This window comes from Microcaecilia unicolor, chromosome 6 (genome assembly GCF_901765095.1).
Source record: "Microcaecilia unicolor chromosome 6, aMicUni1.1, whole genome shotgun sequence".
NCBI lineage: Eukaryota > Metazoa > Chordata > Amphibia > Gymnophiona > Siphonopidae > Microcaecilia > Microcaecilia unicolor.
In genome coordinates, this window is record NC_044036.1 from 75,637,699 (window position 1) to 75,662,313 (window position 24,615).

Genomic DNA, 24,615 nt, shown 5'->3' on the forward strand with positions numbered 1-24,615 from the left:
ACCCTAAGCAGCTAAAATGGGATTTTTACCATGCTGGCTGGTTTCGGCTTTCGGCAGTCAATAGCACAGTTCTATGCTAATAGCTACTGCATGGTAAAATCCACTACAGCTTGGTAAACATTCCTCTTAATCCATTAAGGGAGTCGTTCTGTATAGATCGCCTAAAAATATGACCCAAGATGATGCATGCTAAGCACAAATTCTATATCAGCAGTTGTGCGTACCATTGCCATTACAGAATACTAGTGCAAATCTGAAGATACGCACCTAATTTTACATAAGAACATAAGAATTGCCATAGTGGGACAGACCGAAGGTCCATCAAGCCCAGTATCCTGTTTCCAACAGTGGCCAATCCAGGTCACAAGTACCTGGCAAGATCCTAAAACAGTACAATGCATTTTAAACTACTTAGCCTAGAAATAAGCAGTGGATTTTCCCAAGTCCATCTTAATAATGGCTTATGGACTAAAATTGTTCCTCTGCTTATTGGCTCCTGAACCAGTTGCTCCATAAAGTAGTCCTCGATTTCATCAAGGAAATTTACCACTCTAGCATGCCCTGATGTTACATTTACCCAGTCAATATCAAGGTAATCAAAATCAACCATTATTATTGTGTTCCCCAGTTTGTTAGCCTCCCTAATTTTTGATAACATTTCTACATCTGTCTGTTCAACCTGGCCAGGTGGACGGTAGTACACTCCTATCACTATCCTTTTCCCCTTTATACATGATATTTCGATCCTCAGGGATTCCAAGATGTGTTTAATGTCCTGCAGAATTTTTAGTCTATTCGATTCAAGGCCCTCCTTAACATATGATGCTACCCCTCTACCAATTTGATCTACCCTATCACTCGGTAGACAGTGTCCCACTGGCTATCCTCCTTCCATCAGGTCTCAGAAATGCCTATTATATCTATTTTTTTGGTTAGTACAATATGTTCTCCCATCTATTTTTTAGGCTTCTAGCATTTGCATATAGACATTTCAAACTATGTTTGTTATTCCTATTTACATCTTGCTGAGCAGTTGACAGTGATAATGTGCAGTCTGTCTGCTTTTTATTTAAAGACATCTGATCTACTATGGTCTCTATTGCAACCTCACAATTGGGATGCCCTATCTTCCTTGTTTTGGTGATATCTTTGAATCATGCACTTTTGAGCGACTGTCGACCCTCCCCTAGTTTCTAGTTTAAAAGCTGCTTTTTAAATGCCGATGCCAGCAGCCTGGTCCCACCCTGGTTAAAATGGAGCCCATCCTTTCGGAATAGGCCCCCTCTTCCCCAGAATGTTGCCTAGTTCCTAACAAATCTAAAACCCTCCTCCCTGCACCATCACCTCATCCACGCATTGAGACTCCAGAGCTCTGTCTCTTGGGACCTGCGCGTGGAACAGGGAGCATTTCTGAACTTTAGGCATGAGCACTTACGCTAACTCAATGTCTGGTGGAAATTCTCATGCCTAAACATAGGCAGTTAAGCATCTAATTGCTAGTATTCTAGAACATACTCTTATGCCCCTCCCAAGTCCACACTCCTCTTGAACTTGCAATCTATGGATTTTGTGTGCGCAATTTACAGAATCCTGACTAAGGACAGTTACACATGTAACTGCTAATTAGAACCAATTAACACCATTTATAGCCAATAATTGGTTGTGGACACCGATTTGCAGCTAATTATTAAATTAAGTTCCACATGCAACTGACATTATTATATAACTTGTACATGCAACTTTGCACACTGAGCACAAAATTGTGCGCAAATGTTTACAGAATTATGGGGTAAATGATTACCATATTAAAAGCGGTTTCATGACAAGCATGTAGCAGGACTGTTCTACTGGCCACAGCAATGTAAGGCCAATCGCATCCTCCCCAATGACCAAAGGGGTCCAGAAGTTGAAGAAGGAGCTCCAAGTCAAAATGTCACCCCCACGCCCTGCCTATCCCATTCTATGCTGGCCAAGTCAGTAGGAGGCAGAAGAGATCTCAGTCATTTTACCTTGTTCATTCCAAGACAGCTAACCTGATTCACTCTTCTACAAAGACAGTTGGGGCTCAGAGACCTATCAATTGCTCAAGGTGGTCTGGGGCAGGGGACCCTGAAGCTGAAATGTGGGCTCTGAGCACTATCACTTAATTAGTGGGGAAACTGGGAGTCAGAGTCAGATGAGATGGCCATGGACTGGTATAGTTAACATTTTGCATTGGCTAGTGGGTTGCTGCAAATCAAACGGCTTAATACAATTTGTTTCTATTTTTTAATATGCTGTGCTGGTGAATATCTTTAAATGATAAATAATGAGTGCTCAGTAAAATACAAGTTGCTCAGGCTGGTCTACTGAGTAGCAACAAGTAGAATCCAACATCATGGCACTCAGCCCTGCCTACCACCCATAAGTAGTTCCTGACGAAAGTCCTTCTTTACCTCCGGTACAACTACGTTCTCCTGAAGACACTAAGAATAGTGAAACACACGTTGTGTTGAGAACGTAAACGAGAGGGAACGTGAGAGAACCACATGGTTATAAATTGATAAGAGGAACTTTTTGTGTGTTTTTACTTTCACCTTCACCACAAGCACCATCACTCTTCAACAGATCGCTGCTCTACTGAGGTGAACCCGACTGTGGGTCAAAAGACGCAAGTGAATCCAGCCCCAAGCTAAGTATCAGTTATCGTTATCAGAGATGTATTTTTCATTATGATTACAGAGGTAATGAAGGACTTTTGTCAGGAACTACTTATGGGTGGTAGGCAGGGCTGAGTGCCATGATGTTGGATTCTACTTGTTGCTACTCAGTAGACCAGCCTGAGCAACTTGTATTTTACTGAGCACTCATTATTTATCATGTAAAGATATTCACCAGCACAGCATATTAAAAAATAGAAAAAATTATTTGTAGTTTCAAAACGGTTTCCTGATTTTGAAGTTAGTTCAACATTGAAACCAGAACATTTAGTTACCCCAGAGTTAGTAAAGTGTTAATATAATTTGTGCCAAACCATTGTATCACTAAAGAGTTGCTCTGCGTTCATTTGCATGCAGTGTGGCTCATCAACATGTTTTCTGCATTGGGGAACAAACAGAAAAAGTAAACACTGGGCCTTCAGGAATGAGAAAAATGCAATCCTTTATTAATGATGAATACCCGACACGGGCCGTGTTTCGGCGTACAAACGCCTGCATCAGGGGTCTAATGTAAAAAATACATAAACATATATCATTAAAAATTATATATAATACAATAATGCAGAACCAACATCAAAATCAAAAATGCATATGCATGCTTACATAAACATACATACACATGTATATTATAAAAAAATTTTTAAAAACAAAACATAGTTATCATGGTTACAAGAATATACATATAAAGAATGATAAAACATAGTAACATATGATATAAAACATCATCATCATGACCTGAGAAATATTAACCAACAATCCATACATATATCGTCATATATCTATCTCCCCATTTACATGTACTTATTCACAAACTTAAAAAAACTTACTCATACATACATATACCTGCATACCATAATGTTATATTTCAAACTCATGTGTGCAGGTCTGTGAAGACCTTACCATCTGGGGTAAGTGTTGCAAAAAAAATGTGAGTGCAACAGGGGCTTATGAACTTATAGTGCACGCTTTCAAACACTCATACCATATAAGTAACTTTACTGATTACAGACTCTGCATAGAAAATAGAGCATAAAAGTAATGATAATAAATAAATAAACATCAAACCTTACCAAAAAACTCTTCTAGGTCAGCTAGTTAGCTAGTAGATAAAGATGATTAACAAACAGCTTATATTCCCTAATATAAAAAAAGGAACAGAGTTTTCAAAATTAATAAATACTTTCCAGATCCATAAATAACATTGAAACATCCTTCAAAATTGATCACTATTTGTCAAATTCATAAAAAAACATTCCCATGCATCCACATACAATAAATGAGCAATCGGGTAAAATAAATATCTGTTTTAAACCACTTAACAGTCGAAAAAAACCAACAGTCCGACATCACCTGAAGCAATATTAGCACAGAATCTATCATCCTAAAATATCTTGTCAAAGGAGAACTTAAAATCTTACCCGCTGTTCGGGCAGCCCGTTTATGGGACGCCTACAGTCGCGTCAACCACCAAAGATTGAAAGCATGCGCAGCACAACATTTGAAAAAGACATCACGGGGTATATTCTAATATTTAAAACAACTCCACATTTATGAATCATAAGTGCAATAAAATTAGATATTATCCCCCAAAACAAAGATTCATTCACGTCATATCCTAAGTATCGTACGTCAGACAAATTACTGATCGTGGGAATATGTGAAAGTCCAAACGGATATCTATGTGCGCTGCGTAAAGGATGATAAATAACTGAAATGGTACGAGTCATAAAATTATATTATCTTTTCCTTAAAGAAACCGATAATCTTACCCGGTGTTTGAACAGCTCATAGATAAAACGCCTTCAGCCGCATAAACCGCCAAAAGTTAAAGCATGCGCAAAGCTATGTTTAAATGGACGGAGGGAGGAGGAAGTGAAGTGACGTAATGGGGCTAGTCCGAATATTTAAAGTGATATAACATTCGCATGTTGTAGGCACAGACAAATGATGTATATATATACATCAATATACCAAATCCCTCCATTCACATCTAATCCTTAAAATTAAACAAAATTATACTTCTCAAATGTCTGAAAAGCCCCAATAAATGCTGCATATACTGCATAAAAAAACCTAAAATGGTTTCACACATAATGAAATACATAGGAACATTTTGCGTAGTTTTACTTAAAATTACAGTATCTGGTATCATAACTCCATATTATTATACCTATCCCTTCAAATCAAGTCACTTAAATTCCTTAAAAAGCATACAATCATAATATAAACAAATATAATAACACGTACTTGAATTACATGGATACAGCCAAATATATTGCAGAAATTGAGAGACAACTCTCTAAGAACGAATTTTATTGTCTATTGGAGGCAGATCCTACAGAAGATATCAGGAAGGAGATTAATTTCTGGGTCAACTTTGGCTTTGACTCAGGTTTTCTTACATCTAAAGAAAAGGACTTTCTGATAACACAGGTTCCGATTACACCTGTTATCTACATTCTTCCAAAAATCCATAAAACTTTGGAGAACCCCCCAGGTAGGCCTATTGTCTCTGGAATAGGTTCAATTTTGGAACCTTTATCTGCCTTTGTTGATTCCTTCCTTAAGCCTCTGATACCGTCAGTGAAATCCTATATTAGAGATTCCTCACATGCCATCAATCTATTGGAGGATATTGATGAAGACATGTCAGATATTATCTTGGTAACTTTTGATTTGGAATCATTATACACTAATATTCCACAGGTTGAGGCTATTCAAATAATTACTGACGTCCTGAATGAGCGGGGACAGAATACAAGAGTACCAACTGCATTTATCATTGAATTAGCATCCATAGCCCTTCGGAACAACTTCTTTGCTTTTCAAGGAAAATTTTTCAAACAGATCAAAGGGACCGCAATGGGGGCCAGCATGGCTCCAGACATTGCTATCCTGTATGTGGCATTCTTTGAAAAGAAATTTTTGGAAATACACCCGTACAAGGAGGAAGTACGGCTTTGGAAGAGGTATATCGACGATATCCTGGTACTATGGAGGGGAACAACTGATAGACTTCATGAATTCTATGGATGGCTGAATGGTTTGGATGTCAATTTAAAGTTTACTATGCACTTTGATCTCAGTGCAATTCCTTTTTTGGACATCATGATCCAAAAGGATGCAGGTAGATTTCGCACAACTATTTATAGAAAGCCCACAGATAAGAATAACTACCTCCATTTTCAGAGCTATCATGATAGAAATCTGAAAGAGAATCTTCCTACCTCCCAGTTTTTACGACTGCGAAGGGTATGCAGCGATCTGTCAGATTTTAAATGCAACACAGAACCTATGGCCAAGAGGTTCATAGAGAGGGGTTATCCTGAAGCTTGTGTTCGGAAGGGAATCGAGAGAGCAGTAGCGACAAACAGAAAGGACTTACTTGTTGGACAAAGGGAACGTGCTGTACCAGATTTGGTTTGTGGTTTAAGGTTTTCTAATTATTCATATGACATCAAGAAAATTTTGAGGAGACATTGGCATTTTCTGGAGGGCCACCCCTGCTTTCAGAACAAATGGCTCACAATAGCCCATACACGAGGCAGAAATATCAAGGAGATTGTGGCACCATCAGCCTTACCAGTGAGACCCTTAGATTCACCCCCACACACGGGACATCAACCGTGTGGGTCATGCTCTGTATGCCAATATAGCTTGACCACATCCACATTTATTCATCCACAGACAGGTAAACAGTACCATCTGAGGCACTCTTCAAACTGTAATACAGAGGGCGTCGTTTATCTCATCATCTGTACATGTAACTTGATTTATATAGGGAAGACCATTAGGAAACTCAAATTAAGGATGATTGAGCACAGGAGTAATATCAAGAGGAAGAACATCACGGCACCTTTGGTCCAACATTGTGTTGATTGTGCACATGACTTTACTGATCTGAAGTTTTTGGTACTCAAGGTCATCAAGGCATCATGGCGGGGTTCTGATATTGATAAGATACTGCTGCAGCAAGAACAACGCTTTATTTTTGAACTGAATACGGTCTTTCCTGCTGGTCTCAACTCTGAAATGGATCTATCTGTGTTTTTGTAAGGAGCTCCATAATTGAATTATTCACAAATCCTAAAGGAAGGGAAGATTGACTCATCTATTACCTAAGGGTCTTTGTGCTCTGTGGTTGAACCCATTTGGACTGGTCTCTTTTTTTCTGGGCTTCTTTCTCTTTTTTCTTTTTGTGTTTTATTTTTTGTCGTTTGTGAATATCAGTAGTTATCATCAAGTCTACTTACAGTATTTATATATATTTTTTATATATCTATTTTTTTATACATATATTTTTTCAGTTTCTTTATATATTTCTCTATATGTTCAGGAGTTTTTTTGGTTATGACCAATATGTAATTCAAGTACGTGTTATTATATTTGTTTATATTATGATTGTATGCTTTTTAAGGAATTTAAGTGACTTGATTTGAAGGGATAGGTATAATAATATGGAGTTATGATACCAGATACTGTAATTTTAAGTAAAACTACGCAAAATGTTCCTATGTATTTCATTATGTGTGAAACCATTTTAGGTTTTTTTATGCAGTATATGCAGCATTTATTGGGGCTTTTCAGACATTTGAGAAGTATAATTTTGTTTAATTTTAAGGATTAGATGTGAATGGAGGGATTTGGTATATTGATGTATATATATACATCATTTGTCTGTGCCTACAACATGCGAATGTTATATCACTTTAAATATTCGGACTAGCCCCTACTACTACTACTACTACTATTTAGCATTTCTATAGCGCTACAAGGCATACGCAGCGCTGTACAAACATAGAAGAAAGACAGTCCCTGCTCAAAGAGCTTACAATCTAATAGCCCCATTACGTCACTTCACTTCCTCCTCCCTCCGTCCATTTAAACATAGCTTTGCGCATGCTTTAACTTTTGGCGGTTTATGCGGCTGAAGGCGTTTTATCTATGAGCTGTTCAAACACCGGGTAAGATTATCGGTTTCTTTAAGGAAAAGATAATATAATTTTATGACTCGTACCATTTCAGTTATTTATCATCCTTTACGCAGCGCACATAGATATCCGTTTGGACTTTCACATATTCCCACGATCAGTAATTTGTCTGACGTACGATACTTAGGATATGACGTGAATGAATCTTTGTTTTGGGGGATAATATCTAATTTTATTGCACTTATGATTCATAAATGTGGAGTTGTTTTAAATATTAGAATATACCCCGTGATGTCTTTTTCAAATGTTGTGCTGCGCATGCTTTCAATCTTTGGTGGTTGACGCGACTGTAGGCGTCCCATAAACGGGCTGCCCGAACAGCGGGTAAGATTTTAAGTTCTCCTTTGACAAGATATTTTAGGATGATAGATTCTGTGCTAATATTGCTTCAGGTGATGTCGGACTGTTGGTTTTTTTCGACTGTTAAGTGGTTTAAAACAGATATTTATTTTACCCGATTGCTCATTTATTGTATGTGGATGCATGGGAATGTTTTTTTATGAATTTGACAAATAGTGATCAATTTTGAAGGATGTTTCAATGTTATTTATGGATCTGGAAAGTATTTATTAATTTTGAAAACTCTGTTCCTTTTTTTATATTAGGGAATATAAGCTGTTTGTTAATCATCTTTATCTACTAGCTAACTAGCTGACCTAGAAGAGTTTTTTGGTAAGGTTTGATGTTTATTTATTTATTATCATTACTTTTATGCTCTATTTTCTATGCAGAGTCTGTAATCAGTAAAGTTACTTATATGGTATGAGTGTTTGAAAGCGTGCACTATAAGTTCATAAGCCCCTGTTGCACTCACATTTTTTTTGCAACACTTACCCCAGATGGTAAGGTCTTCACAGACCTGCACACATGAGTTTGAAATATAACATTATGGTATGCAGGTATATGTATGTATGAGTAAGTTTTTTTAAGTTTGTGAATAAGTACATGTAAATGGGGAGATAGATATATGACGATATATGTATGGATTGTTGGTTAATATTTCTCAGGTCATGATGATGATGTTTTATATCATATGTTACTATGTTTTATCATTCTTTATATGTATATTCTTGTAACCATGATAACTATGTTTTGTTTTTAAAAATTTTTTTATAATATACATGTGTATGTATGTTTATGTAAGCATGCATATGCATTTTTGATTTTGATGTTGGTTCTGCATTATTGTATTATATATAATTTTTAATGATATATGTTTATGTATTTTTTACATTAGACCCCTGATGCAGGCGTTTGTACGCCGAAACACGGCCCGTGTCGGGTATTCATCATTAATAAAGGATTGCATTTTTCTCATTCCTGAAGGCCCAGTGTTTACTTTTTCTGTTTGTTTGGTTGCTTTTGTATGCTGCTTTCCCTCTGTTTTGTGACTGTTCTGCATTGGGGAAACAGGAATCATAGCTGCATTGCATGGGTTTGCCTTACCATCAACGGATTAATGTTGTTTTAATATCTGCTGGATGCCAAACCAGGCATTTAGCATGCTTCCTAGGGTTAAAACAGTTTAGAAAATAGACAAATGTGTCTTTGTCTATTTCCAGAAGACTGCAATAAACAAATTTTTAAAAAAAGTTTCTGAAGTGCAGAATAATCTTACCAGCAGAAAATCTGTTCAGCTCAAGTTCCCCCGCATACCTGAAACTTAGAAGACTGTTTTCCTCTTGAGCGTTCAAATGAGCATATTTTGTCTTCACTCATCTTATCTGAATCAGCCATGATGTAGTGTGTAGGAGAATAAGATTGAGACAAGCTCCCAAGCAATCTAAGGATTTCTGTTGTATGCCCACCTAGAGAAAAATATGCACGATTATAGAACAAGATGCATTCAGTATTTCACTGCTTACAGAGAAAAATAACACAAATGTAATAATTTTAAACCAGGACATCCATAACAAGTTTTAAAAGGCATCTTATTTTGTAAAATAGGTTCCCAGAACTATCCCTGGTAGTATGCTGTGAGGCAGAGAGGGACAGTGCAGATGTCCCTAGGTATTCCCTGGTTGAGAATTGCAGTTGAGCTACCTGACAGCAGGGGGCACTCAACCTAGTACAGAGCTAGACAGAGAATAGTGCATTGTGGGTAGAGTAGGGTAGGCTGCCTGAACAGGATGGTGTGGCCCCACAATGCACAGAGGATAGTTAAGAGCCCAGAGTCAGATGAGATGGCCGTGGACAGGTATAGTTAACAGAGGCCCAGTGTATGCCCTGACTGAAGACATCCCAATGCTATGATCGAGCTGAGGTAGGCACTTGTTGCTGTTTAAGCTTTGTGGGTTACTAGAGGTCTGGCTGGAGTCAGACGTGACAAGTAAGGTAACAACTGAAGCCTGTATTTGGGGCGCAGTAATCCTGCAGCTGAAGACTGTGTTTGAGAGTGCTGTCAGAGACAGCTTACTGCTGTTTACCAAACTCAACAGAGTTTTCCCTATTGTATGCCTCGGGTGCTGTGAAGAACCAAGCCCGAGAATTCTTGTTGCTGTAAATAAATGTTTAGTTTTGCATCCTACCCATTTTGTCCGTCTGCATTATTTTCTCTGGACACGCCCTAACCCTCCTAATTTGCTACCCAGGGATTTGGGACACAAAGATTTTTGAACAATTCTGGCCACAGGAGAGTGTTAAAAGGTTTAATTGGAAAACACTATCAGGAATATATGACAAAAAAATATGAAGGCACCCTTTCTATACTGTTCAGAAGTGGGACCATGATACTACTGATGAATATAGGGGTCCTTTTACTAAGGTGTGCTGAAAAATGGCCTGCGCTGGTGTAGACACGTGTATTGGACACGTGCAGTTCCATTTTTCAGTGCACCTGAAAAAAAGACCCTTTTTTGGGGCCAAAAATGGACATGCGGCAACAAAAAATTGGCGCATGTCCATTTTTGGCCTGAGACCTTACTGCCTCCCATTGACTTAGTGGTAAAGTCTCACACGTTAACTGGACGGTAATTGTCAGTGCACATACACTGCTGATTACTGTCCATTTAGCACTGCGCGCCAGAAATTTTCCAGCACATGTAGTGGACGCGTGTAAAAAATGAAATTACCACCCGGGCAGTGGCGTACCAAGGGGGGGGCGGTGGGGGCAGTCTGCCCCGGGTGCATGCCGCTGGGGGGGGGGGGGGGGGGGTGCCGCGTACCTGTCGGCTCTTCGTTTTCATGCTCTCTTTGCTCCGGAACAGGTTACTTCCTGTTCCGGGGCAGAGGGAGCATGAAAACGAAGAGCTGGCAGGCGCACGGCACCCCCCCCCCCCCCAGCGGCGTGCACCCGGGGGGGGTTCTTTCGCCGGGGGGGGCGTCGTGCTGTTCCGGGGGGGGGGGGGCGCTGCACCCGGGGGGCGGGGCGCATCGGCGATTCGCCCTGGGTGTCAGGCGCCCTAGGAACACCACTGCACCCGGGCCACACAGTAGCCGGGTGGTAGATCCAAATTGGCATACATTGGGCATGAATAGACGCCTACGTGGCTTAGTAAAAGGGCCCCATACAGAGGCAGAATTTCTGGAGGGTGTGAGAGGAGGAGATAATATTGTTGAAAATGCATAATTATAAGAGATGTATTATAAGATTTTACATCACCTTTATATGCATCGAAGATGGGTGTATAAAGTTCGGCCTACAAGGGACAGTAAGAGGGGCATTTTCCATATGTCTAAATCCGATTTTGGACATTTTGTAGAAAACATCCAAAAATCCAGTAGTGAACAGGGACATTTTCAAACCAGAAAAACATCCAACTTTTTACTTTGAAAATGGCCATTTACTAGATGTTTTTGTGCTTGGTGCATCTATCTTTTTGGACCATTTTCGAAAACAAAAAAAAAACTAGACATCCAAGTGAAAAATACACAAAAATAAGCCATTGGGAGGTATGGGTGGGCCTGCATTCTTAGCAGACTAGCCACACAGACATCCCAGCAGAGCAGTGAGGCACCCTACAGGGCAATGCAGTGAACTTCACATAAAAGATCCCAGGTACACATCTCACTATTGTAATCCGTTGGGTTGGTCGTGAGCCCTTGGGCCCTGGCCGAGGCCAGCAGGGCGCCGACCCAGGCCAAGGGGAGACCGACCCACCACCGCACACCCCAGCTACACAATACCCCCTAAGCTACCCCTCCCCACAGTCCCTCAGGAAGAAGGGAAATAGGCATACAGGCAGGCCTCGCGGCCGAACCGGAACCCACGCAGACAGAGCCACTCGTGCGAGCCTCACGGCTGAACTGGAACCCAATCACACACAAGGAGGGGTGAAAGAACCCAGAGGGCCCCAAGAGGCCAGACACGCGCTGAACACCAGCAATAGGGCAGAGGGGGAAACAAAGGACCAGAGCGGGCCACGCCCACGCAGGGGACTAGCGCAGGACAGGGAAACTAATACAGCAACCCCCCCCCCACCAGGGTAGGAGCCCCAGGCAGAAGCCAGAGGAACCAAACACAAAAGGAAGGCGGAAAGCCTTTGCCTCAGCCCCACTGTAGACAGAGGCACCCAGAACACAAAGGGTTAAGCTTGTAGAGCCAGCAGAGAGAGAGTGCCATAAATCAACAAACAATCAGAGAGAACCGCTTCCCCTCCCGAGAGGGAGTGGGGCCCATCCAAACAAACACACTGGCAGAGGCAGGAATACAATACACACGGTACACAAAGGGTTAAACTCACTGAGCCAGCAGGCAGGGACACTGGGAAGAGAAATCCTTAAAACAAACAAACAAAGGAGAAGCTCTCACTCAGCCCAGAGCCCTGGAGGCTGAGCAATGCCCAGCCCCCACTAAACAAACGAGCAGCTGACCCTGATTACAGAGCTAGGCACACACACACACACACACACACAGCAGCAGCTAACCCAGAGGGAAGGAAAAGAATACTCTAAGAGGCAGATGCAGCAACCAAACGTAAAAAAATCTAAATCGTTAAAGTCCCTAACGATTTTAAAATAACGAAAAATGCACCAAAAAAAAAAGTCACACATGCTGAGATCGGTAGTGAAACGTACAATGTATCAAAGAATCACAATACACATCGTTAATCGGCCCCCAAATCATGCGCAGAGCAGCCAAGCGTTATGATAGCTGCTCTGCGCATGCCACAAACAGTCACAACACAGTCAAATCGCAAGCACATGGCTCCCAAATAAAAACAAAAATAAAAAAAAAGGGTCGGGAGGGGGCAAGGGCGCTCATCAGGAGCGTCCTGTACAGACGGCCTTGCCCCCCCCCCCCCGCTGCTCCCCACTTTCCGCCGCTCCCCCCACCCCGAAAAAGCAAAATTCTAGCAGCCCCTGCCCCCCTCCCTTCCTCACTACTCTGTCACCTCAGCTCCGCCTCCCGACATCCTCCGTCCGCGCCCCGCCCCCTTTTGGGGTCGTCGCCGCCATTCCCCTCCTCCATCGGGCCCCCCTTCCTCTTACCGGGCCCGTGCAGCGCCTCTCTCCTCTGTCCGAAGGCGCTGCACGGGCAAGAAGAACGCTGAATCAGCTGATGCCTGCCTTCGCCTAGCGTCCAGACCTCTCGTTAGTTTTCCTGCCTTTTTCCTGCGTAAAGGCAATCGGAAAAGGTTAGTGCATGTCGTTTCAATGGGGTTTTCACACTAATTGCTCATCTCCATTCCGTTTTCGTTAGCTGCTACTGTCGTCGGAAAATAGGCTTAAGTGCATGGAAAGGATAGGAAATTCTTCCCTGAGGGCTCATTTAACGATGAAAAACGTTTAGTGCATCTACCTCTTGATCAACACAGATCCCTGTCAGAACCTAGAGCACGTTCTGAGAGAAATCTATCAGGCTTTCCTGTTACCACCAAATAAGTAACGCAAAAGCAGAGAAACTCTTCAGCTGCAGGCTAAAGTACTATCCCCTGACGTCAGCACAACCCCTGGCAGCCAATCAGAAGAGACGTCCCCCCTCCCCCTCCCCCTCAGCCAAACCGGCAGAATCATAACAACTATTACTCCCTTATAATGTATGTTGAGCCCACCAAAACCCTACTGTACCCAGCTGCATACCACAATAGCCTATATGTCTGCAAGTGTCACTTGTAGGTTTTTGGTGGGTTTTGGAGGGCTCACCACAAGTGTAACAGAGTGGGATATGGGCCTGGGTTCCCTTCTCTGCAGTGCACTGCAGGGAGTGGACCTGTTTTCTGCTCTAATAGGACTGGCCATAATATCTGAAGCTGTCATAGACGCTGGTATGTACTGTTTCTTTCACATCTTTGGGGGGTAGGAGGGGGGGTCAGTGAATACTAGGGGAGTAAAGAGCGGTCAGGCTTTAATCCTTCCAGTAGTCATTTGATCATTTAGGGCACTTTGTTGTGACTTAGGGCAAGATGCACTAACTTTAACGACCCTTTAACGAGGAAATTTTGAAACGTAGCATGCATTAAAGGCCATTTTCCGTTAGTTGTTACTGACACAGGTCTAGACCAAAATGTCTAACTTTTAGCCCCAGACATTTCTACTTTGTTCCATTGTGGCAGAAAAACGTCCAAGTTTTGGGAACCCCCAAATCCTGTCCTCTTGTGATTTGAACAGCAAAAAAAAAATGTCTTTAAAATGAGTTTTAAAAATAGCAATTTGGTCGTTTTGGTTAAAAAAAAAATGTCCATATGCCACTTTCAGGCTTTTTTTCAAAAGAGAAGGGCGCCCATCTTTCGACACAAATTGCAAAATGGGCGTCCTTCTCACAGGGTCGGCCAAATTGGCATAATCGAAAGCTGATTTTGGGCGTCCTCAACTGCTTTCCATTGCGAGGGCCAACCAAAGTTCAAGGGGGCGTGTCGAAGGCGTAGTGAAGGCAGGACTGGGGCGTGCCTAACACATGGGCGTCCTCGACCGATAATGGAAAAAAGAAGGGCATCCCTGACGAACACCTAGAAGACTTTACCTGGTCCTTTTTTTCTTACAACCAAGCTACAAAAATGTGCCCTAAATGACCAGATGACCACCGGAGGGAATCGGGGATGACCTCCCCTTACTCCTCCAGTGGTCACTTAACCCCCTCCCACACTCAAAAAAAAATTTTTTTAAATATTTTTTCCAGCCTCTATGCCAGCCTCAAATATCATACCCAGCTCCATGATAGCAGTATGCAGGTCCCTGGAGCAGTTTTAGTGGGTGCAGTGTACTTCAGGCAGGCGGACCCAGGCCCACCCCCCACCTGTTACACTTGTGGTGGTAAATGTGAGCCCTTCAAAACCCACCACAAACCCACTGTACCCACATGTAGGTGCCCCCCTTCACCCATAAGGGCTATGGTAGTGGAGTACAGTTGTGGGGAGTGGGTTTTGGGGGGCTCAGCACCCAATGTAAGGGAGCTATGCACCTGGGAGCAATTTCTGAAGTCCACTGCAGTGCCCCCTAGGGTGCCCGGCTGGTGTCTTGGCATGTCAGGGGGACTAGTGCACTATGAATGCTGGCTCCTCCCATGACCAAATGGCTTGGATTTGGTCGTTTCTGAGATGAGCGTTGTTGGTTTCCATTATCGCCGAAAATCGGGGCGACCATCTCTAAGGTTGACCTAAATTTCACGATTTGGGCGTCCCCGACCATATTATCGAAACAAAAGATGGACGCCCACTTTGTTTCGATAATATGGGTTTCCCCGCCCCTTCGCTGGGACGTCCTGCGAGGACATGCTCAGGAAAACTTTGGCACCCCTGTCAATTATGCCCCTCCACGTCACTTTTTTAATGTTTCTCTGTTTTGAAAATGAGCCCGATAATGATATGCAGGCCTTTTCGTCACATACCTAGAAGAATTAAATTTTACCACAGTTTACTGACACTGCTATTTAAAATAAAGTTTGTGATGCTACTGCTTGGCTATCAGAAAGGATAATCCGCAATGGCATTTGTCTACTTAGCAGCGACTGCCTACGGACACAGGCAGGCACCCGGTAATGCATGTGGTTCTAGCCATATTGCCACCAAAGTGTTCACTCCCCAGGGTGAGGACCGAAGTGTTAAACCTGCCTGGGATGCCCGCTGCATGCACCACAGATTTTGTTGGTTTGTGAGGAATACACTAGTACAGCCTGAAGCTCACCTGTTCCAGCCAGTTCATTCCTGTGTACAGTGAAGAAAGCAGAGGGATATGCTTAACTTGTTTCAAAGAAAAGAGAACAGCACTGGAAATGTTAATTAGAAGAAAGAGCCTAGCACTATGAGAAAGGTTGACTTCACTGGCTGGGACAACTCCAGATCATGAGTTTGGTCTTTTGTAGAAGTCAGGTATGGATCCCTTCCAGTGTCACTGAAGTTGTGGCATTTTGTATGTCCATGACTGAAGCACTGAAATATGCATTAACTCATTTTGCTTTACAAAAGATAAGAACACGAAGATGTTATATTCTTTGATCCCCAGTGTTACTAAAGTAGCTCCAGATGTGCATCACTGTCTCAAGCAGATTACAGGGTAAAAAATGGGTGGGGGAGGGGGTTCACATCAAACAAAGTTAGTCACTAGCTTGTTTGCCTGGGTGACAAAAGGATTTGATTAGATTAGATTAGAGGAGAGCTCTGGATATGATGTATGTAGATTTCAGTAAGACCTATGACACTGTTCTGCAAATGAAGCTTATGAATAAGCTGAGCAGTCTAGGAGTAAGTCCCAACTGGGAAACTGGGTGAATGACAGGCAAAGGAGGCTGGTGATAAATAGGGTTCACTCAAAAACAGGAGAATTATTAGTGTGCTCCAGTGACCCTAGGTCCAGTTCTATTCAATAGTTACACAGGTGCTTCTACAGACACATTACTAGGGAAATTTGAGGGTGGGTAGTTCAGATGACACAAACTGTACTCTGGACAGAATGCATAACAGATGAGGAAGTAGTCAAGACTGTGGCGGTGGTCTAAAGATTTTTTTTAATCTGTATTTTATACTGAATTGACTGCCCCTACTTGACATTTTGCCCATTAGATTGTAAGCTCCTTGGAGCAGGGACTGTCCTTTTTTGTTAATCTGTACAGCGCTGCGTAACCCTAGTAGCGCTCTAGAAATGTTAAGTAGTAGTAATATCAATGCTTTCACTTTTCCATCGATATGGTGACAAAAAAGGGAAACCATGGGTTATCCCTCAGAGCCATGGGTGCAACCCTCTTCTTCAGTTTCAAAGAGGCAAGCGAAGCGAATGCAGAGCAGCCGGACATAACATGGCGGCTGCCGCATGCTCGCTCCCTGGTCCGAATTGCCCCCTGCTTCCGGCTTCCCTGCCATCCCAGGTGACGTAGCGGGTGACCCGCTGCGTCATTGGCGGAGGGGCCGGAAGGGGGCGGGGTCACAGCGGGTGGGCTGCAGACACAAGAGAAAAGGCTGCCGAGCGGGTCTGAGCGGTCTTTTTGAAGCGGGCGGTACATGAGTTTCCCTCCACACCCTCCCCAAGCATGTTTTGTAGTCAAGACGGGCAGAGGGGGGCCACTAGGAGAATTTTACTGTTATGTTAGAATAAGCAATGTGAGGTGAGAATAGTAGTGTGTTATGTAATACCAATAGGGTACCGATTGTTAGCGAGTTGTACCAGGTTAGGTTTGGGTTTTATTGTGAATATGATTTGTCACTTATATGCATTAATACATGATTTGTCACTTATATGCATTAATACATGTACCCATGTTACCCATTATGACTGTCCCGACCAGTTAGGGGGTACTAAACAATGCGGGGTGGGAACGGTTAGTTTGTTATGTTATAGCAATAGGATATGGATTGTTGGCAAGTTTACCATGTTAAGTTTGAGTGTCTATTGTGAAGATGATTTGTCAATGATATGCCTTAATAGACTTACCTCTGCTACCTGTTATGCATGGCTTTGCCAATTATGAATGCTGTCACAGCAGCGGAGGCACCCGAGCCTGGGAATACTGGGAGGTGCATGAACAACGGACAGAAGGAAGATCGGACCTTCTAGCAAGAGACTGGGGCACTCACCGCTGGCAGACTATTCACCTCGCTGGTTTACATGGCAGGTGGAACACTGGTCTGGAGCAACGTGCCAAAATCCGATGAAGGTGCGGCCACGCTGGAGGCGGAGACATGGCTGGCCGCAATGCTGAATGGGGACATGGGCCCTCTAGCTGGAGAGCATGGCGGAGGGCCGGAGCATCTACAGCATCATACCTAAGGCTCGGGTGCTTCCTAGAGGTGTTGTTGTTAATGTGTTTGCAATAAAGCTGTGGCCAAATTTTCCCAAAGATAAAACCTATCTCATGTATCGTCTGTGGGGCGACGGGATAATGATGAGGGAGGGGGGGCGAGAGTGCGTGCTGCCTGCCCATGTTGTGACACCATGGACTCTTTTGTAGTGTGAGAGCCTGCTCCCAGGGCAAGCTGGTGAGTTGCTGGCAGTCTCTATGCCACTACCAGGTGGTATCATATGCTGAAAGGGAACAAAAGATACTGCGATGTGGAAAAAAAGGAGGAAAAAAGGAACCTGAGGCATCAAATATAAATCAGTGGCCAGGCTATTAAGTCTCCTATAGCGCTCAGCCTTGAGCCTACTGCATGACATCAATCACTTGCCAATCCAGAACCAAAACCTCCATAAAAGTGAAATTACTACTTCATTGAAAAAACATAAATCAAATGTTAACATGTATTACACACTAATTTGAAAAAAAAGAAAAAGAAAATACAGCATTTTTCAAGACATCAAATGACACAGGAAACTCTGAGCAAATAAAACATAATAATATTGGTAATTGTGGGACAACTTATCCTGCATCTGCAGATTCAGCGCTAATAGAAAAACTACTCTATTTTTTTTTTAGGAGCATTAGCATGTTCATTATATTCATGATTCTTTCTCCCTTTTCTTGAAGATGACTACCAGGTGGTATGGCATCAGGCATCAGCTCCAATATATCTTTAACTGCTGACCTTCGGAGTTAAAGGTCAAGAGTTAAAGGTCAGCTCTGATCTATCTTTAACTCCTGACCTTTCGGATGGCCTGATGGAATCAGACAGAGTGACCTGCCAAGAACGGCAGGGTTCTTCTGCAAAGTGAAGGCGGATTCCAGTGGCTATGGAAGCAGATTTGGCAGTGCTTCCGGGTCAGCTAATTCTATATCAAGACTCTGAAGTGAGAAAGGCATATCCAAGGGTACTCAAAGAACTCAAGCATTAAATTTATTATCTGCTGTTAGTAATATGCAGGGGCGTAGACAGACTTGACATTTTCGGGGGGCCCAGAGTTAACTTGAGGGGGCACTAGGCATATAGGTGTGAGTAGTGCTTGGTATACTCCTAAATAATGCCTCAGAGTGCACTTGATAACGGAGTTCTAAGTAAACAGTCTGTCATACAAAAGGCAGATAAAATTTCATGTGGACAAATGCAAAATGATGCACACTGGAAAGAATAATCTGAATCATAATTACCTGATGCTAGGGTCCACCTTGAGGGTTAGTACCCAAGAAAAAGGTCTAGGTTTCATTGTAGATAAGATGCTAAAATCTTCTGCTCAGTGTGCGGCGGCAGCCAAAAAAGCCAACAGGATGCTAGGAATTATTAGGAAAGGTATAAGAACGAAAATACTATAATGCCTCTGTATCGCTCCATGGTGCAACCTCACCTTGTTGGCTATGTGGACTGCTGACAAGGCCAAAATATTCACTGCTGCGCAGTGACAAAGGGATGCTGCTTCCAGGGTCACTGCCTGGCTCCTGATGCCTCCCTGCTTATTGATATGTCATCGCTGTCACAGTGTCTGTCATCACTTGGACTGCCGACCACCCAGATCTCCAGGCAGCTGATGAATCAAGAGACCTCAGGAGTGGGGAGGAGGGAATCAACATCCCTGCGCCACTTTGCCCAAAGGGTGAGACCCCCTCCCAACCAAGAAGCCTTGCATCAGTGGTCACTATCGCTCTGTTGGGTGGGTCTAACAGAATTCCCCTCCTCCCGAAGGAGGTGCTGTACAAAAAAGCGCTAGAAAATAAAACCGCAAAAGTGAGGGAAAGCAACTTCCCAATGATCAACGCTAATGGCGTGCAAATTTTGCTTCGAAACACTGTAGCATTAAGATTAGCTACAGCAGAACAATAAGGACCAGCCCTGATGCAGTACAGCGAAACATGGCCCAGGGCCGGGGTTCTTCACAAATAAGTTCTTAAAATTAATATACTTACAGACTCATAAGATTTCTAAAGAATATAAATTTAAGAAAACAATAAATTATTGACCGATAAAGATGAAAGCGAATCATAGGGCAGAGTACCCTGTGTGAAATGAGTTGCTTCTGAGATCTGGAAATACACACGGAGACAACTTAATGCGTCAGTGCTCAGTAATAGAAAATTGTAGACCGTTGGGACATAACATATTATAGTATTGACAGCCCCTACTCTATTATAAGAATTGAGTGACTATACAAAGTATTTGATTTATCAGCGCTAATGATATGCAAATATTATGCACGGTTAGTACTGAGTATTGGGGGAAGTAAAGGGGGGGATGTGCCCAACACATGCACACAAGACCTGTACAGCCTTCATGTGCTGCTGCAGCTACTGAACGGCTCCTTCCTGCAGGGTTTGGTGACTGCTATGCTTTTGGACAGAGGTTAAAACTCCCTGGTGTTAGATCTGATCAGAAGAGAAGGTCACTCTCACGTTGCACTCTTTAGCTGCTGATACGTTTTCCTATCTACTTCCACTTTGCCTTTGTTATTTATTTGATTTAAAAAAAAACTAATTTAAAGTTTGCTTTGTTGGCTGGTTTCTACATCCTATCATAACCAGAATCAAAAGTTTTAGTTTTCTCGCTGCAGCTCAGACCGATGAAGGTCTGCCTAGTGTAGGAGGGGGAGAGAGACTGGAGAGATGGTACCCTTGACACCAGCTCTGAGCTGGCGTAGGGGTTATAGCAGTACGAGCACCCATGTGAGGCGGGCAGTTCTCTGAACATTAGGGCTCAATAGGAAAGTACCTAATCAGCATGCTTTTGAACACATTAGCATGCTGATTGCACTGTGAGCCGGCAAGCTCGTTGTTTCATGTGCTTAACGACTCTCAGCATTCTGCGGTAGGAAATGTGGGCACTAGTCCTGTGCTAATGACCTCTAGCGGCCGCATTTGCTTTTGAGCATGGGGGCCTTAAAAGCGGTAGGAGCACCCTTGTGAAGCGCACTTTTTTGTGCACATCTCATATACATATTTTTCCCTTCATTTGCATGCCATTTGCAGTGCTCCTACCCACGCTCATTTCCTGTGGTAGGGCCTTTTGTGCATTGCACTCTGGTAAATGTGGTGCTAGTCTGGTGCTAAGGCCCCTAGCACCCACGTTTACCTCTGAGGATTGGGGCCTTAGTGAATGAAAATGGGAAATCAAAACTACAAGTCTCTGTATGCAACATGGAAAATCCGGACTAAATTAATTAATAGAAATCTGGATCCAGCTGGCAACCCTGCTTAGTTGTCAAGAATCCACTCTGCTGGCAAAGCATACAGCAAGCAGGTACAAACCTGAAAGGGGCCACTTTGTGCTTCTGATCTCTTGTATCATGAGATAGAAGCAGAAGGTGCAGGCATGAGAGACTGCAGTCTGATTGCCAAGTTACTGTGCCACGCAGAGAGATGGTGCAGAGTGGCAACCAGCAGGTGATGGAATTCTGCCTCCGCTGCATTTCCTGCAAAAGTAGTAGAGCCAAATTCCTAACACTCTTGAATTTCTTGCTCTTGCATGGGAAATGGATTCCCAAAGCTTGACACTTGCATGGAAGATGGATTGCCAAAGCTGGGCACTTGCCAAACCTGAAACAGTCTATCAATGGACATGGGGGAAAGCCGAACCTGTAACAGTTTTTGAACGTTTGGGACAGATTTGAGCACTAACGGTGGGAAAAGAGAAATCAATTAACAGTTGGGGAAGAAGGGAAAGAGCTAGTGCTGGTTTGTGTGTGGGAACTTATAAGCTAATCTACCAAAAGTCATATAAAACCCAAGAAGAATTTCAGCTGGGCAGTCTGCATGGGTCAATCAGCCGTTATTTGACATCATTTACTGTTACTATGTAAGAACACTCAAAATAAGGTCTAGCCAAGACTCCCTTCAGAAAATGTATCTCATCAAATGTATCTCCTGGGCCAAAGTCATTCCTACTTTTTAAAACATTTCTCAACTAAAATGGTTCTTTATTTATTTTTTTTACTACTACTGTCTAGTAAATTTGACGGAAAGAGGGAACCTCCAGAAGATTCTATTGCAAAGAGAGAAGTGTAAATGAACTGGAGTATGGAATCAGATAAAGAGAAAGAAAAAGTAGGTGACCCGAATGATTAATTTTGTAGACAGATCAGAATTTTATAAATGATGCACAACTCTATAGGAAGCCAATGCTCTACTCTTAATATCAGGGTGATGATACGACTGAATGTGCAGTCAGGATAGATCAATAAGGGGTAACTTGGCAGCTCTGAGCTGGTGCCCTGGGCAAAAGGGTGGGCAAGGGATGCCTCCAACAGTGCCGCTGGCACACTCTGAGCTACTTTATGTAATTAAAAGAAATCTGCTCCTTTAAGATTTTCTCTTTCCCATTACCACGCTCTCTTCTTCCCCAACTCCTCTCCCTCAAATTAATCCATCTCTACAACCTGTTGGTCTCCGTCATTTCATATCCATTCCCTACACCTCTCCGTTCTCCCCCTGTTTATTCATCACCCATATCACGTTTCCAATTCCTGGAGGCCTGAGCTGTGCTTTCAAAAAGTTGGCCTGGTTACTTCCGGTACTGTATAGCTCTTAGCAAACTTGAGTTATGCGGTATCCAAAGACTTTCAATGAGTACATTGTAAGAAAATGGACAGTACATGCTTCAAGTTCAAACTCACTGAAAACTGCGGCAGAAAATGAAATTGCTAATCCAGGCTGAGGCAACACTAGCAGCTGTAAATCCTGCAGGTCTGAGCAACCAATGGATCACAGGACTTTTTAATGAACAACACTGATTTAAACGCTAGACTTGAAATGGGAATAGCAAAGCTACAAACACACTCTCATATAAAAAGCGAGACCAATAGTTCTGCAGCTGCTACGTTCACACAGGCTCGTCACCAGGACAAAATGTACGATTGCCCTATTTTCTGCGGACTACAACTCCCAGTATACTTAGAGACAGGCTGCGCACCTTGTCGCGCTCCCTCTCTCTGTTGTACTGCTCTCGGCGCCTCGTCGTGTGCACTCACCAGATCCTGCTACAGTGAATACAGTGAGAGGTCCCGTCTTGCCAGGTTTGTGTGTACTACCGGCCCGGAGAACCAGCAAGAGTCTGGTCAAGAAAACGAAGATGAGAACTAGGAGGATGACAGCAGCCAGTAAAAGCTGTATACCGAACTTCAGCATGACTGGCCACGTCAGCAATATGGTTGGCTACCAAGGAGCTATGGCAAGCCGTGGAGTCCAATTGCTGCAACCCTAGTGCTCATTTTGCGTTTAAGAACAGCAGATGAGCAGTTTATTTTATTTGGCGTGTAATGGAAATAAAAATAGGGTTGCGGAATTATATGGCTGGATTTTTCACATCTAATAAAGAGAACAAAACTAAACAGCTATCAAAGCCAAAAAGTCATCCTTGAAAAAATGGAAAGCAGGACCAGATTCAGGACGGCTCAAGGGATTGTGATACCCTGACAAGCTCATTTTCAAAGCACTTAGCCTCCCAAAGTTCCATAGAAACCTATGGAACTTAGCCTCCCAAAGTGCTTTGAAAATATGCCTATGCCACCTTTTGAATCGGTACCCCCCCCCCCCCACCCCCACCCCCACTACCTATATCACCCACAATCCCTTGAGCCACCTTTTAAATCGGTACTCCGCACTACCCATATCACCTCCCATAGTCAGACCCCCACCTGGCCCTATGACCTATCTTCCAGCCAGCTCTCCCCCCCAATCATAGTAACATAGTAGATGACGGCAGAAAAAGACCTGCACGGTCCATCCAGTCTGCCCAACAAGATAAACTCACATGTGCTACTTTTTGTGTATACCTTACCTTGATTTGTACCTGTCCTTTTCCGTGCACAGACCATATAAGTCTGCCCAGCACCATCTCCGTCTCCCGCCACCGGCTTTGCCACCCAATCTCGTCTAAGCTCAGCTGCATACTCCGACTCAACTCACCCCAGAGAGGATGGGGACAGGAGCGATTCCCATTCACTCCTACCCCAGCAGCTGCCTTCTTCAAAATGAGCCCTATTTGTACCACTAGGGTATTCAACCTGCCATATAATGCCACTGGAGCAGAAGCGAGTGGGGATCACTCCTGCCCCTGAGACCTATCTCCTCTCACCCCCTAGCTCTCCCATTTCCCATCTCACTCTTTCCTCAGCCTCTCTTCCCTTACATCTTTCATTTACGCCCTATTGCCACATTTCTATCGCTATACTTCCTATCCTCCTCTCAGTTGTCTCCTTGACATCCCATCCCCAATGGCCTCTCCCACATGGTTTTAACATTCCTAGTATCGCCCTCCCTCCATCCTTGTAGCCCACCATTTTCTCGTTCTCTTGCCATCCCACCCTTGTAGCCTAACATCTTCCTATTCCTTTTCTGCCGCTCCCAGCATCGCCCTGTCCCATCTCTCTTCCCTCTTCCTTCCCCCCCCCCCCCCCCCCCCCCCCCACCATCATGGTCCAGCATATATCCTTCTCTCTTCCTTCCCATTGTTCAGCTCTCTGTCCCTCCATTTTACTCCAGGGTCCATACCCCTCTTTCTCTCCCCTCCGCCCCCAGGTTCAGCATCTCCCCTTTTCTCTCAACCCCCCCCCCCCCCCCCCCAAACTGTGTTATCTGATGTTTGTAGACTTCTATCAGACTTCTTTTGAATGCTACTTACTAGGATGATGTTACTCCTCTGTTTTGTAATTATCATTTGCTTCCAATTCTTTTCTGTATTCAGTTTAAGATATTAACT

General features: G+C 43.3%; 1 protein-coding gene across 3 annotated transcripts in view; it reads right to left on the minus strand.

The window, feature by feature from the left end:
• ALG14 (ALG14 UDP-N-acetylglucosaminyltransferase subunit) overlaps positions 1 to 23,191 on the minus strand; it is a 114,487-nt gene extending 91,296 nt beyond the window's left edge. For all 3 annotated transcript variants that reach the window (XR_003942568.1, XM_030207285.1, XM_030207284.1), the window contains exons 1-2: positions 22,886 to 23,191; positions 9,347 to 9,498 (exon numbers count right to left, since the gene is read on the minus strand). Coding sequence is in view for 2 of the 3 variants with exons in the window: in XM_030207285.1 (XP_030063145.1) it covers positions 9,347 to 9,498; positions 22,886 to 23,042 (309 nt within the window). In the remaining variant the exon portion in view is untranslated. The remainder of the gene's footprint in view (positions 1 to 9,346; positions 9,499 to 22,885) is intronic.
• Positions 23,192 to 24,615: the final 1,424 nt, after the last annotated feature.